This window comes from Capsella rubella, unplaced genomic scaffold (genome assembly GCF_000375325.1).
Source record: "Capsella rubella cultivar Monte Gargano unplaced genomic scaffold, Caprub1_0 scaffold_5, whole genome shotgun sequence".
NCBI lineage: Eukaryota > Viridiplantae > Streptophyta > Magnoliopsida > Brassicales > Brassicaceae > Capsella > Capsella rubella.
Window position 1 is genome coordinate 13,266,057 of NW_006238919.1, and position 15,705 is coordinate 13,281,761.

General features: G+C 37.3%; 4 protein-coding genes and 1 non-coding gene across 5 annotated transcripts; 2 read left to right on the plus strand and 3 right to left on the minus strand.

Annotated features, from left to right (window-relative positions):
- Window positions 1-490: 490 nt before the first annotated feature.
- LOC17885245 (E3 ubiquitin-protein ligase ZNF598) lies at window positions 491-3,906 on the minus strand. The gene is made up of 7 exons (XM_006290200.2): window positions 3,629-3,906; window positions 3,093-3,386; window positions 2,780-2,988; window positions 2,650-2,698; window positions 2,483-2,572; window positions 2,327-2,389; window positions 491-2,242 (listed from the first exon to the last, which is right to left on the minus strand). The coding sequence occupies exons 1-7, from the start codon at window positions 3,794-3,796 to the stop codon at window positions 698-700; spliced, it is 2,418 nt and encodes an 805-aa protein (XP_006290262.1). The 5' UTR covers window positions 3,797-3,906; the 3' UTR covers window positions 491-697.
- A 129-nt stretch (window positions 3,907-4,035) lies between these two features.
- On the plus strand, window positions 4,036-4,108 carry TRNAA-UGC. The gene has a single exon. It is a non-coding gene; the product is annotated as a tRNA-Ala (tRNA).
- Window positions 4,109-4,286: 178 nt separating this feature from the next.
- On the plus strand, window positions 4,287-4,959 carry LOC17886970 (ubiquitin-40S ribosomal protein S27a-2). The gene has a single exon (XM_006293029.2). The coding sequence runs from the start codon at window positions 4,316-4,318 to the stop codon at window positions 4,787-4,789; it is 474 nt and encodes a 157-aa protein (XP_006293091.1). The 5' UTR covers window positions 4,287-4,315; the 3' UTR covers window positions 4,790-4,959.
- A 690-nt stretch (window positions 4,960-5,649) lies between these two features.
- Window positions 5,650-8,126, minus strand: LOC17884723 (probable protein phosphatase 2C 49). The gene is made up of 4 exons (XM_006291279.2): window positions 7,793-8,126; window positions 7,041-7,208; window positions 6,689-6,924; window positions 5,650-6,477 (listed from the first exon to the last, which is right to left on the minus strand). The coding sequence occupies exons 1-4, from the start codon at window positions 7,928-7,930 to the stop codon at window positions 5,916-5,918; spliced, it is 1,104 nt and encodes a 367-aa protein (XP_006291341.1). The 5' UTR covers window positions 7,931-8,126; the 3' UTR covers window positions 5,650-5,915.
- Window positions 8,127-10,279: 2,153 nt separating this feature from the next.
- On the minus strand, window positions 10,280-14,044 carry LOC17885611 (probable boron transporter 2). The gene is made up of 12 exons (XM_006290608.2): window positions 13,485-14,044; window positions 13,316-13,398; window positions 13,040-13,232; window positions 12,830-12,968; window positions 12,584-12,749; window positions 12,231-12,397; window positions 11,978-12,151; window positions 11,808-11,903; window positions 11,592-11,723; window positions 11,186-11,505; window positions 10,842-11,112; window positions 10,280-10,756 (listed from the first exon to the last, which is right to left on the minus strand). Exons 1-12 carry the CDS (start codon window positions 13,586-13,588, stop codon window positions 10,490-10,492), a joined length of 2,112 nt encoding a protein of 703 aa, XP_006290670.1. The 5' UTR covers window positions 13,589-14,044; the 3' UTR covers window positions 10,280-10,489.
- Window positions 14,045-15,705: the final 1,661 nt, after the last annotated feature.

Genomic DNA, 15,705 nt, shown 5'->3' on the forward strand with positions numbered 1-15,705 from the left:
TCGGGTGTGTTACCTGATACAATGTTGTTTTCGTTTTAAAACTACCGAATAAAATGTGGTTTCTATGTCTGTAATCACACTGTTGCAATTTTATTTAAGACTTGAAAAACTGAAAATAGTTTTCATTTTTATTTTTATTTTAATACAGTCTATTGATCTGTTAATTACCCCTCTAATAAGGAACATATGAAAAAATCATATTTATCAACAAATTTAACATGATATAAATATATTCTACAAATTCATTATTCTCAAAAAGGAAAAATGTTCGTTTACAACTTTTCATAAACAACATGCTATGTTTACTGATTTGTTACCATTTTTGCATACTCCCGATTAGAATTTACGATATAAATTAAGATTATGTAACCACTTCTTTGCAAATCTTCTTTATATATTGCTAGTAGTTAAAACTTGTCTACATAAAATGTTACATTTTTTTTATATTTTTTGGTCAAATATTAGAATTTTTCTTTTTAAACCATGTTAATCCTTCTATAAGAAAGTAACATTTTAATTCACTATTTTTTTAAAAGAAAGATGAAAAACCATCTCTTGGAAGAAAAAAAAAATTCCAATTACATAAAAAACGAGAGAGAAAAATGTATCTTTTTTTTTGGTAAATGTTAAGTACGAACAATGTATCTTCTTCACACTCACCAATCTTAGCCTAATAGCATATTAGAGAATTCCTTCTTTACGAGAAAAGATTCGCACCTCCTTTACGCCAAACACCACGAACTGGTAAAACACCGGTTTGCTTTTGGTTACTACTAAAATCACCATCATTTGACTCTGATTTTACCTCATGGTTAGAGTTGTTAAGATCTAGTAACGCAGCCATTGATCCATCCCCAAGCCGCACTCTGTGAAACTTAGAAGTTTTCTTACGTTGCTGCTTACTTACGGTTGAAGAAGAATCTGTACCTACTACTTGTGACTTACCCTTGTCCGTCCTATATGTATTCTTATCTTTCGATATTCTCTCCTCTTCTACTTCCTGAGGATTCTGTGAGGATTGTAATCTCCTCACTGTATCCATAAAATTATCTGCTAAAGTTTCTTTCGGATCAACAACTTTCACAGCTTTTCCTTTATTCTTCTTTGAACTTGGTCTCTCATTAGTTTGAGAAGAGCTCTGCGCAACAGACTGACCATTCACCTTTAAACCACTCAAACTAGCATTGTGGGTATCAATGAGTTCCTTCTGCCTATTGGGGTCAGGGCACAGGCTAGCAAGATCGATGACCAAGTGAGACAATCCATAGCCATTCACATACTCCAAGTAAGTTCTTGCATCAATCAAACCTTGACGATACTGTCCTGAAACATGCTTAAAGGCCATGAATACATCTTCATCATGACCAAGTGCAGATCTTATTTTCTCAATCAATGATTTGTTGGCGGATTGAACATCTGGAGGCAGTTGGGTGTTTGGAGATCCTTGTGTTGAGGTGGATGGTGTCTTACGATTTTGCACAACAGCAGACGAAACTGGAGGAAAATCTGTAGGAGAAGGCCGAAGAGATCTTGTATCAGATAGATCAGGGGCTGAGGATGAGTGAGGAATCCTATTCGCATTCCGAACAGCCTGTGGAACTGCAGAAGCCAGAGGCCTAGGCTGAGAAGCTTTGGCATGGGACCTAGATTGGACTGAAGAACTAGATGCTTGTACAGGCGTTCGAGCTATTGCTGGCCATCCCGAAGAAGAATGGTTACCGCCAGTTGTAATAGATGCTTGTGCTACGCCACGGTTAACTGCTGGCCATCCATGAGAAGGACTAGAAATAGCAGAAGCAGTAGTAGTTCGATTTGCTTGGCGTTTTAGACGAGCAGCCATGGTGTTAGTAGGCAAACTATCCAAGTTCTGTCCATATCTAGGTTGACCAGAAAGAGGAGGGAAAGCAGATTCTCCAAGACGTGACCCACCACCACCAGAGCTTCCTACAGCTTGAAGATATCGTGAAGAAGGTTCCATATCTGTAGTTGATAGAGATTCCATTGGTTCAATAAGAGGGCCAGCATCATCTATATGTATGTTGTTGTTATTAGAGAATCCAGGTGGTGCACTTGAGGGTGGAGGAGCAGGCTCTTGCCGGGAATACTCAGCCTCAGATAAACGAAGAGCCTCATGAACTGCAAGATTATATTCATCATCACCAGGTTCACGACGAAATGATCTTGCTCTTCCACGACGATTATCTTGATCATTTCCACGTCGGTATCGGAAACTTGTTGGTATCTGGAGCGCAATGTAATGTTAAACACAGTCAAGCAAACAAGATGATAAATTAACAAAGACAATAGGCAAGAGATGTTTACATGCCTGTAAAGCAGCGCTTCGCTGAGACCGAGACATTCTACCTCCATGCTCAGTAGCATTATGCCTCTGAAAAAAAAAAACAAATATAAATCCTTAACAAAAAAACCATAGACCCAAACTGAAGAAAAGAAAATTGAGAAGTTCTCCAGAAGTGTTTACTTTCAACTCTGATTCATTTTGGAAAACTATAAACTTCTTAGCAAGGCAGGAGTCGTCTTCACAAATGAAATGGTCTCTGCGGAAGTGAATCTGTTGCAAAAACATATAGAGTGAGAACAGATGCTGCCACAATTTAACTGGGCTATATTGAAAGTAGTTGATGTTACCTCCAAGTCATCATAGTTTTTGTAATATTCATATTGTCCTGGATTCGACCTATATTAGACATTGAAGCCCATGAAGTCATTGGAATAACACTCTCAATATCAAGAACTCATTAATATAAATTGCCATTACCTTTGGCAAAAATGGCAGGTGTAATGCTCAGTAGACATGTGTGTAAACAACTCATTATCACCATAGAAGGGATTCCTACAGAATTCACACATAGGATGTCCAGTAAAGCCTGCCCTTTCGCTCTCATTACCATCAACTTCAGAGTCACCAGTGTGTATGTGTTGGTTCAGTTGTGCCCTTGTGTATAACTTTTGTTCACAAATAAATATCTGTACATGTAGAGAGAGACACACACAGAGGTAAACAAATGAGAAAAGCTTGGGAGGAGATATTAGCAAATAATCTGCACATATGAAAGTTTTGAAGCTCCCACCTTTCGCCCTTCCAGACATAAACCACACATATGCAATTTGTGCTTATGATATAAATGACCCTTCAACTGTTCAACACTCTTAATACGCTGACGATGATGTCTTGGTTGATCTTCCGCCTTGTCACAAACACTGCAGGAAAGCCTACACATTGCTTTGATCATCCTGTACTGATCCAAGTCATCAAAGAAAGCCTGAGTGTCTTCATGATACCAAAACGCTCCTACTCGACCTTCCTTTGGTGCTGAAGGGAAGGTGGAGAAGTCATTGATCGTCCTTGTATAATCACCCAATGCCTGCAAATTGATTTCATAAAATCCCTTATCAGCATTCATGGGAAGACATAGATGAACTAAGATAGAAAAAGATGAAAAAATTGCAATAACTTCTTCATTATTAAGTAATTGTCATAGAAGGGTAGTTCCAAAACCTACCAAAATTTATCTATCAGACGGAAAAAAGAGAAATTGCGAGAACATTGGTAACATAGATACAATTGAAGAGTAAACAGTGATTAAGAAGAGGAAACCGTAATCACCTTGGTGACGAAGACAATAGGAGACTCAGTCTTACAGATACAGCATCGAGGATCGCCAAGGACGAAACGGAGACGAACGACGCATGTAGAGCAAACTTCTCGGTGGCCACAAGATCCATAGGCAACCCATTCGAGATTTTCAGCGCAGACGGCACAGCTATCATCCATGTCTGTTCCTGAATTTTGGGATTGAGATTGAGAATTGATTCAAAGCGACAACAATAAAGATGACGAGCAGAGAGATCTAGGGTTCTGAAAGAGGGCAGGCTTTAAGGCAAGATGAAGAATATTAAAGGTCTCCGAATCATCAAAGGCCGGTCAAACAAATACCAAAACAAAAACAAAACAAAAACAAAAAAAAAGAAATATACAAATATTATTATAACTTGTTTCTAAAATTCCCATTAGGGGATGTAGCTCATATGGTAGAGCGCTCGCTTTGCATGCGAGAGGCACAGGGTTCGATTCCCTGCATCTCCAATATTTTATTTATTTTGTACTTTTTAGGTTTTGGTGAGCCACAAAGGCCCTAGAGACTGACTAAAACAAACTAATCAGTGAAAGCCCAAAACCCAAATAAAACAAGGATAGTAACGTAATTGAGCTCCAAAACCCTAGCGACACCTTGTCTCTTGATTCCTACAAAATCCCCATTCTGAAATTTAGCTCGAGCCGTTGCCTCAAAAGATGCAGATCTTCGTGAAAACCCTAACGGGGAAGACCATAACCCTAGAGGTGGAGTCGTCAGACACGATCGACAATGTGAAAGCGAAGATCCAAGACAAGGAAGGGATCCCACCGGACCAGCAGCGGTTGATATTCGCCGGGAAGCAGCTGGAAGACGGCCGCACTCTGGCCGACTACAACATCCAGAAGGAATCGACGCTTCATCTGGTGCTCCGTCTCCGTGGTGGTGCTAAGAAGAGGAAGAAGAAGACTTACACCAAGCCCAAGAAAATCAAGCACAAGCATAAGAAGGTGAAGCTCGCTGTTCTTCAGTTTTACAAAATCGATGGATCTGGCAAAGTTCAGCGTCTGAGGAAAGAGTGCCCTAACGCAACTTGTGGAGCTGGTACCTTCATGGCCAGTCATTTTGATCGCCATTACTGTGGTAAGTGTGGACTCACCTACGTTTACCAGAAAGAGGGAGGTGACGAATGATCTCTTCTTATGTTAGATCTCTCGCTCTCTATCATCTGTCTTATCTTTAAAAAACTTCATTTCCATTTGGGAATTTTGTAAGCGTTTTTTTTTGTTGTTTATGGATTCAATGTTGAACATCGTTTGTTCTGGTTTATGAATGATTAAAGTTCCTAGGTTCTTATGGATATCATATTATGCTCATCTCTTTAATTGGAATTAGATCATTTCGTGTTGACAACAATTCAGAATCCTAGTCAGGCTAATAATATACAACTATGGCTCCACGATTTAAATAGGTTTTTGATTTATGTATATGCTTATGGAATTTCTTGTCGCTTAATTATCTTTGTTCTAAAGATTGTCCAATGGTTAGCTCGCTCTAATTTCAAATAATATGCGTGCATACTACAAGTGCAAATTTATTCAGCGATACAAGTTTGTAACCATGTTAAGGGAGATATATATATATATTTGTTGCAATGGGGTGTATGGCGGACACTGCATATAACAATTGTTAGGTGCATGTTCTATTCTCTTATTATGTTATCAGAACACTAATCACATGTCTAAGGTCGACCATTAACACTCTCCATAGTTTATCATTATACTCACATATGTTACATATAAAATAAAGCAAAGCACTTTTGCTTCTGATCACTATAATAAACGAGATTGCCACCGATGTTATTCAACCTTTTCTCTGGTTTCAGGATTTAATACTGTGGTCGACTTGACTGACAGTAGTGTAGTTGTTTCTTATTAAATGTTAAAGTAACTACATTTGGTACTTAGATTGGGTGTAGTAGCTTTTTAATTTTCCCTATATATAGTCTCAAATGAATCTGTTGACTTTATATGTAAAGTTTTGGAATCGATAATTCATCAAATTCTTCTCTCTTTATTGGGTAAATCAAATTCTTCTTTTATCACTCACTTTTCAGTATTCACAGACAATTAACAGTATGTACACAAAAATGTAATTACATACTGTACACAAAACTAGCACACGTAATATGCAAATTTCTCTCAGCCGCTGTTTAGAACCTCTAAAGTCCCAACACAAATGCAGCGTTCGAGAGTTTGTTATTCGTCATCATCAATTATAGTCATTGGTATCATCACCAAAACCACAGCAGTTTCACTTTCAGCCATCCAACAGATTCCTCAAGCTACGGAAAGCCTCCGGTGTAAGACTAAAACACCGTCTCTTCTCCATAGACACCACCGGCTCGTCTCCTCGCTCTGTCGTCAGTAAACATACCACAACCGCAGTTAAATTATCAAATGAGTTCCTCCTCAGAGCCTCCATCACAAGCTCTCTCGCACATCTTGTTGGATCGTTGTGTCGGTTTAAGCCACGCTTAACAATGCTAACTGCTTCTTGGCTCGTCAAGACATCCCAAATCCCATCGCATCCTATCACAAGAAACTCATCATCCTCGGTCAAAGTTACCTGCTTGATTTCTGGTTCAGAAATTAGCGGACACTGAGAGCCGTGTGGAATTTTTAATTCCCAATCGCCGAGAGCCCGTGTTACAGCTAAGACCTCATTTAGATAGCCATCATTGTTGATGATACCGCCAGATTCTTCTACTCTTCTCCTCTCGTGTAAATTAATTGGTTTATGGTCTTCCGACATGTCCATCGCCTTGCCTTTCCTGCATAGAACCGCTCTGCAGTCTCCAGCATTTGCAACCATTAAGAGTCTGCAAAAAACAAGAGAACCATGAAACTGTGCTCAAACTGGATCAACCGAAATAACCAAACCAGACAACCTAATGCCCACACCTTACCCTCAAAAGCAACAACAGAGAGCATATAACAACTAGAGGACCATACATATCTTGCTGAGATCACAGGTTATATACGTAAAAGTAAACATCTAGTATAAGAGCTGAAACTGAATGAAAGAGGTACCTTCCACATATAAGAGCAGTGAGCGCAGTGGTACCAGAAGAAGAGCTGATGCTGCAATCCTCTGCCAAAGCAAGATCAGCTTGAAGAAACGCGTTTCTCAATGAACTCTGAACTTCTTCCACATAAACACTATCGACTTGCGATGTGTGTGGAAACTGCTCATCTTCAAAGAAAAACCTAATGGCATTTTCCCTAACGTATGCTGCTGCTTCTGGTCCTCCATGACCGTCAAAAACCTAAAGAGAGGAAGTCAAGTCAAAATATATATTTAAAAGAGCATTAGATTTTGAGGAAGACAAACAAACCAGGCAAAATACACATCCTTAAAGAGAGCATACGAAGAATATATTACCGCATAGAAAGCACTAGGCTTAGGCAACTCAAACAGCGACCCAACCTGAGAAGATAAATCGTCTATGCGAATGTGTTCATCTTCCATGCATCTCTTTGGGCCGATATCAGCAAAGCTTCCAGACCGGATGGTCGGAACATAATCTGAGACACTAGGATCGCAATCACCCTGCTTAAGTATAAACAATATACGTTATAGAAAAAACATAGATCAAAATCTCCGCAGTCACTAAAAGAACAAATCTTTAAACCATCAAAATAGCTCCCAGTTCGGGAATTAATGAAAAATAGAAACGAAAAGGCTTACTCAATTGAGAGTATAACAATAAATGAAACACAAGCAGTAAAGACAAGACATGTTAACAAGACACAATAACTAATTACAGAAGGATTTTCCAGCAAGATTAACAGCTTGAAAGTTACTTAATTTGCGCAAAGTTTCAGACAACAAGCATCTAATATTTTATACGACACTCGAACATACATAAACTAGAGGTCATGTAAGCTTAAGGGATACAAGGATCATGTTCGCAAGTGTCCCAAACCGTTTCAAATTACTTAAGAGTCATCTATCATTCTTTGATTATCATATAGAATCCTATATGCCTACCAAAGAAATTCAGTCAAATTCCTAATAACTGACGATTCATTTACGAACCCAGCTTTTTAAATTCTCTTTCACAAAGAACCCAAAAAGAAAAAGAAAAAAAAAAACTTTAAAACATGTCGGAAAGTTAGGGGAAAAAGACTTACGACCACAGGAGAAGTCGTTAAACCTGCGGGAACGGAGTCAGTAAAACCAAGTTTGGGAGAAGAAACTTCATCAAACAACTCAATCTCCAGAACCGCCGGTAAACTATGTTGAAACACAACCTCTGCTTCTGCTACCATCTGTCTCTTTAACTTCTCAATCAATTTCAATTTCAATAATTTAAAATCAAACCCTTTCAAATCTTCAGAAAATTTTTACTCGAAATCTCTGATTAAACTCTCTTTCTCTATTAAAATTGTCACTTGTGTTCAACGAAAAATTGACAATTTCGAAGATGGCGTGTGTGTTTTTATTCCTCTCGTGGACGAAATTTCTGAGCCGTGTGCGTGGGCCTTTTCAATATATAAAATACTCGGATTTGTGGGTGACTTGGTTAACCGGTTGATACAGTCGACACGTGGCGGTCATATGTGTCGAGTCGGTTGCTTATGTAGATTATTATCTTTCTGCAAGTGTTTTAATTAGTTTGTGGATTACACACGGCTAAGACAAAGCCCTGATCATGCCACGTGTCATTCCAACTTTGACGCGCGGTACCCTTCAACCACCCGAGGACTTCCCTGGAAATAACGGAGATATTTCGGTGATATGATTATACATAGAGGGTTACTTTTGTAAATCCAGAACTTTCTCGACCAGAATCTTTAAGACCTTTCTGTTCATGTCCACACTTGTGACCTTGGATCCCAAGTTTATAGATTTTGTAATGCCACGTCGGAGGTCTTCTTTTTCTTTTTCTATTTTTTTGTTGTTTGTTTAGTGGCATCTATCTTTACACATTTGCCTAGAGTAGAGACAGATTAACAAGTTAAGTGCTCACTATGATCCAAAAGCCATCACCTAATTCTTATTTTATATGATGTTTTTTATTTTATTTTTCTTCTCAATTTTGACTGTTTGAGACAAATATCTATTACTTTCCTTTGTGTATAATAATAATAATAATGTTTCTTTTAGACTAAATCAAGGTGGCTAAATTGTGAACCGTGATTCGTCGTAGAAAGTCTAATAAATAACCAATTTAAAATCTAGATCCAAGAAGTCTTCGTCTTTCAGCATAAAGAAATATCTAAACAATAACAATTAACAAACTAATCAGCATATGACTCAGCAAAATGTTGCTGGTGACTGGTGTTGTGTACTTGTGTTATATGGGTTGAAATAATCAATAATGTATGAGGCACACTTACGGAAATATCGTCACGTTGATGATGAATGATGATGCACGAACGCGTTTGCTGGACTTCTTAACTCAGAAGAAAGCCCATAAGGCTTTTTAACATGGAATGAAGTGTTTTAGCCCATTATAAACTCAATAAGAGAGATAATGCTAGACAGGTTTTGATCAAGTTAAGTTACTGTGGTGTATAGACAAAACGTGGGAGATGGTCAACGAGAATGTCTAATCTCCCGACCATCAAAAAGAAACTTGAAGAGTACGTAGGATTTTGCTTTTAGGGGACTTACGTTGTTGGTCCAAGTCACAGAGGACAGACACACAGATTAAGACAAAGATCTCTTGACGAATTAAGACATTGACGTAAGCCTATATTGATCACTATTGTAGTCTCACAGATCTGTCAAGTCCATTTGGCTTATGCCAATGAAAGATAAGCAAGAATTTTCCATTACTCTACCTTTTGTTGTTGGCCACTAAAACTGGAAGCTTTCTTCAGAAAATTATTTTATTAGAGTTTGAGTATTAGTTTTGAATACCTCAAATTAAACACAGCCACTTTATAGAATATTTTATGTTCACATGCATGCAAGTTAGAACCGTCCTTGTTGACAATGATCCCTAAACTTTGTCAGTCTATAGCATATGGTCATGATGATTAACATCACCAATTTAGTCTTCGTTTTTAGGAAACTTGTGTCACATACCAGCTAGTGGCTTCTCTAAACAAAGTTTACTAGAATAAAAACTGATCCGGAGGAAGATTTCAGTCCACTACTTTCTTAAGTCGTTCTAATAATTAGAACTTCAAAAACGATCACAAGTTCTTAACTTTATCCTAATTAAGTATTTTTATTTACCTTTAAAACATCAAACACTGGTGATTTGCCTATTGTTTTTCCTGGTTGGAATTCGTTTATCAAGAAGTTGACCCTTGTCTTGTTTTGTAGCACATGCAAGCAAATGCGCACTTGTTCGAACTGCATGGTCATAACTTTTGCTTTAGCTTATAACTTTTCTTGCCGTTCTTCTTTTTCATGTTTCCATTCGATTTGCTCTCAAACTTTCTTTTCGTTAAAGTAAGGTGATATGATGATGATGTGGTCCTTAAACCCCTCTTCCAATAGAACATGAGTTCATTTGATGCTACTGCTTCACATAACATAAATATTAGCGTTGTTGTGGCCAAATTTGTGAAACAGTTATTGGAGTAATTAGCTACATATTCTCTATACTTGGTTCATGGCTTTTGATAAAACTGTATGTTCAGTTTGGTTTTTCACAGACACAAAGAAGAAAAAAGAACCTTTATTACTACATAGTATAATTTACCGGCATTCCACAGTGTAAGTAAGAGATTTTACAATGATTTAAGAACAAGAGCAGCAATACAAACATAAAAACGTAGGTAAAAGAGAAAGCATTAGATCCAAGATCAGTTAATCAGCTAATTTTAAACATAATCTCCTCCAATTTTATTATGCCTCCATAATGGCTAAACTCATTTTGACGACGAGGATGGGTTTAAAGGACTCGGCTTTGGACTACTTTGCCCTTTCCCGACAAGCCTAGGACTCATCTCACCTCTTAAATCATTCACTCTAGGACTAAACACTTGAGACAAATTCCGATTATAAACCGGAGTTGAAGTCGAGCTAGTAACTTTAGGACTACATGTGTGTCTAAACTCTCCTCTGCTTCTTGTAATAAACTCATCAAGAATCTCTGAATCACATGGATACGAAGCTGTTGATCCCATTTCAGCTTCCTGCAAAATCCAAAATCTGTTAACAATTGTTCAAGAATTTAAAGAAAAATGGATATTGATTTGAATTGGTAGTGGAGTCCTTTACCGGTACTGCGAGATTGAATGGTAAAGCAGGTGCTTCTTCATATTCTGCTGCATCTAAGTCCTGAAGATGAGCACTTTTGAAGAATCTTGGGAGGATATATTGTCTTACAGGTATTAGAAACATGATCATTAGAGGGAACATAACTCCAGCGATTGGGATCCACGTGAGACCAAAGCAGGTTAAAAGATAAGTTGTTTGGAAAATAGTGAACATTGCAATCGTTTTGAATGGAACAGTTTCCACGAATGTCGCGTGGTTATCTTCAAGCACCCTGCAAATTTGGTAAGTCGTTGAGTAGCGGTTCTGAAGAGAGTAAAATGCGATACAAAAGATTGAGATTTTACTTGAATCGACGGCTTGGGGCTGTGAAGAGAAGCAAGATTCTTTCCCAGAATTGGTTTCCGGGAAGGCTTTCGATTGCCATGAAGGCAAAGTAACCCCAAAGGACTGATGTTGGGATCATTTTAAGGAGAGGCATAGCTGCAACACATCCTCCAACCATTATTGCTTGAAGCAAATTGCTCACTCTCTGTTCTTTGACTTCAATTGGCAATAAGTCATCGATCTCTTTCTCGATATCAAACAGAGTTTCATCAACTGGAGCATCAAGATTTCCTGTGAATGTCGTTGCTTGGATTGTTGATTCTCTCAGCTCTTTCAAACCCTGCGGAAGATATAGTTTACTCTCCATTTAGCCTCTAACCATATTACTCCATTGAAAAATTGAAAAGTTACACTGAAGATTTTTACCTGCGGCTGCTGGTAGACTAATGGGGTCTGCATTTGATTATAAGCATCTTGCATACTTCCATACAATTGTCCTAGACTCGCATTCTGCTTGATGCTTCTGCGCGCAGTTGCAACTAATCTGTTCCGAAGCAGCTGTGGAAAGAACAAACAACAAGCTTAAATCCAAGGCCTGAAGGGTAAAACAACCCAAAAAGACAATCGGTGTTGGTAAGGTACCTGATATTTTAGTGTTGCTAAGCTCTTGGTATGCATCGGTGATTGAGGGATGACTCCATTAGATGGAGGGATTCCGAGTAGACCACACATTAAGGTCTGAAAATGGCGGAGTTAGTAGGAGACTGAGGCCAAAAAAGAAGAAGCAATTACTATTTCCTGTAGATTCTTACCAAAAATCCAAGAAGAAGCAGATCATAGTGGTAAGAAGACGGTTTTCTCAAATTGAATTCTTTCTGTTGTGCAAGTTGTGATGCTACGCTATGGTCAAAGTAGTAAAGAACTGCAATCATTGTTGCTGGAATGAATGCTCCAATTATGTATACAACTGGAACTTGAAGCATCTCCTGAGAAATCAAAGTCACTAGTCATTAGTCATATGTTCTTGCGGGGGTGTGTTTGAATTTCAAGATAAATTTATCACACCTTAACAACGGTCCAATTCTCATAAGCACCAGGGGACCAAGGATTTGGGCTAAAAAGTCGCCGAGGAATTCCTTTTGGAACATCTCCTGTTGGGATGTAGGAGACACCGGTCCACACCAGAACCATGAGTGGAACACCATAGTCAGCTATTAAACTTCTAAGCCAGCCTGTTCCAAGAATAATGTTTCAGTAAAGGGAATTAAGTTTCTTTAAGAACAAGGAATATCTGACTGAGATCTCCCCACTTGTAAGCAATGACTGTTTAGTTAATAATTGATTGCTCAAGATCCTTAGAATAAGGAGATTCCAGATCATGGGAATTAAAGAAAAAAGTTGACTAACTGCTTCGTTACCTGTTCCATATCTCCATGATCTGGCTTTTCTGCTTCTAAGTGCAGTTATAAGAAGACCAAAGGAAAGAACCAAAGCAAACATCCCATTTGCAAATCTCCAGGAAGGTAAAAACTCCAGAAGTTTCAGATCCTCTCTTGCAGGAGAGCGAAATTCATCGACTATTCCCTGGATACATAATCAAAGCATTAGAGGCAATTAAAATAAAATTCTTGATATTGAAAAGAAAAAAAGGCAACTCTTCATACTTTGATGGCTTCTTGCATGAAGAGCATAGCTATAAGAAGTCCAAACAATTCTCCAGCTACTCTGGTGAATCTGTTGATAATTGAACAAGCTCCAGATATAGCCAATACAAACAGTATGAGCGAAGTCCAAACACAAACCCTGCACATATTTAACAAGATTATTGCCTATTTGTTCACTATTTAACAATCACATTAGGAGAAAAACATTACCATCCAGACCAAGCCAAGAACAAATTGCGTCCCAATTCAGGTCTCCCCTTGGCAAAGTTAAACATGAATGTGTACATAATTACAGTGGGCTCTGCAACTCCAAGTATAAGCAGAGGTTGGCCTCCAATGATGGAGTGAATGATTCCACAAATGGCTGTGGAGGCCAGTGTCTGAACAGCGGTAAGAACTCCATCTGCAAATTACACAATCCGATTCAAGTTGCAATCAACAAATTAAAGCTTAAAACCTTTTTTTACATAGGAGAAGATTCAGTACCAGTGCTTCGTTCCAATTGTTCGCCGAATGAAATAACAGGAATCGCAGACGCGAAGAATATGTATGTTGTGGGAGCCAGAATCCTTCAGAATTGATAAATTACAATAAGATGAAAAAAAAATCATAAGAAACAGAGAAATTTTGAAAAGGTGAGCAATGATGGTAGTACCTAAATCCAGCTTTGACTCCTCCGGTCCAATCTTGTTTATAGCACATTAACCTTCCTTTGAGATCATTCTTGATACCTTCAAACGGAACAAAAGTCTCTTCCATGGTGGCTTCTCTCTGTAATATACTCTGTTTCTGAGCTCCTCTGTTTTTTTTTCCTTCTCTCAGACAAATCGTCAAACACTTGGAGAGCTTATTTGCGTTAAAAACCTCTGGGAAGAGGTAGAAGATGAGTTTAAACCCGAGACAGGGGAGAAACGAAAAGGAGACTACTTGAAATCGAACAAACCCATGTTACAGAACATTCTTAAAACAAGTTTAAGGGATAGAAGAGAGATGCACAAAAATCCAAATAAGAAGACCCAGAAGCAAAGAACCCAAGATTGTTGAGCTCGTAACAACAATGAAACTCGTTGATGAAGGTTGGGAACGATTCATAGAACAAATTTACATGACAAAAGAGAGTTTTTTTTGAGAAGCAATAATAAAAAGGGGGGACTGTGTGAATTGTTTGGATGGCAAGAAAGTGGCAAAAGAGTAGTTTCAGCAGTGGGAATTGTAAGTATGTCTTTGGTGGCAAGGAAGAAGAAGCGGAAGCATCGTTATATATAATACTCCTACTACTAATACTAATCATAATGACGGGAATTAAACTAATTAACAAATGATTAGGAAGCGCGTGAGAATATAAGAAATACCTACAGTGTACATACACAATCATTGTTTATGCAGCCCACCGTTACCTTTGACCTTTTTATTTTTAAAACATTTACGATTATTATTCATCACATATTTACAAGATTTATCTGATAAAATATTTATCTCTTTTAGAGTGTGTGTGGTAACATATATAGTGATATATTGTATGTTTTGTTGTAATTCGTTGGTTCATATTTGATATTATAATTGTCGTTGTGTCAATTCAGGTCCCATGCATGTTCGAACCCATTTTATTAGATCTGAAGTTATATGCGAATACTTAACTAATTAAGGCTATGGTTACAATGCCAAAAATGATGAAAACTACGGATACTGGAAGTAGCTAAGAATGTTAGATCATCTTCAATATAGGATGAAGCATCTTAGAAAGTATCTTATCATAAGATTTGCAAAGTAAAATATCTTATATAAGATACTTGCATTGAAAATGCTCTTATATATCGAGTTAAAAGAAAAGTTTGTATCATCTTTTTTATTAAAAAAAAAAGGGAGTTATATATTATCATCTTCTACCACTTACGTTACCTGCAATTCTTCTTAAAAAGGCAACCGTACGATGTTTTCTGGAAAGGCAGAAAAAGAAGAAGAAAAGGGGTCACTTTAGGAGGGTGGTGCAGATAATATACATCTAATCCATACACTGACGTTGTAATAGTAATAAGAACTCAAACCTAACACATCTTTTAACAACTACGAACCAGGGTTGACCTAATTATCCAATCAACGACATTGCTCCTTCATTATACTCTCTTATTTCTTTTGTCACTTTGTTAATTATTTTATGAATTGTATTTTTAACACTTTCACTTGTCCTTCCGATGTTCACCTACGGAATTATATTCTTCCTAATCAATTTATCAAGACTGATTAAGAAAAGAAGTTAGTTAATGATTTAATAATGTTTGTTCTCTATCTCTTTCTATAGACTATATATTGTATTGTAACATATTTTGACCTCAAATAATAATGGATAAATTAAGAATTTATATAATATCTTTTATTTACATGTTAATTAATAAACTATTTGTTACATATACGTGTATATGTATCTAACAAGAGAAGTCGAGGGCCATGTGCCATGGACAACTCATTTCTTAGTACTCGACGCAATCTCACAGCCACGCAATTAATACGATATTACAAATTCACAGCCGTATTCCCCAACTAACTTTTTTTCTTTCTAATTTACAATATCATGAACTAGCTAGTGTGTATATAAACTAGACTCTCTACCAAATTAGAGTTTATGTACAAATCTGAAAAAATTGGCCGTTTTAACATACATATAAAAAACTAATGTACATATATACAAACATGCCCTAATATATAATTTAAATTGTTACTACGAATTGAAACTTTTTTGTTTGGTTACGTAATATTGTAATGAATGTACTTCATATATAAAAAATGATAACGTTACTTTATATAGCTTCTATCTTAGATAACATTTTGTTTTAATTTGTCTTTATACTTAATACGAGAAAAGGTCAACTACTATGTCC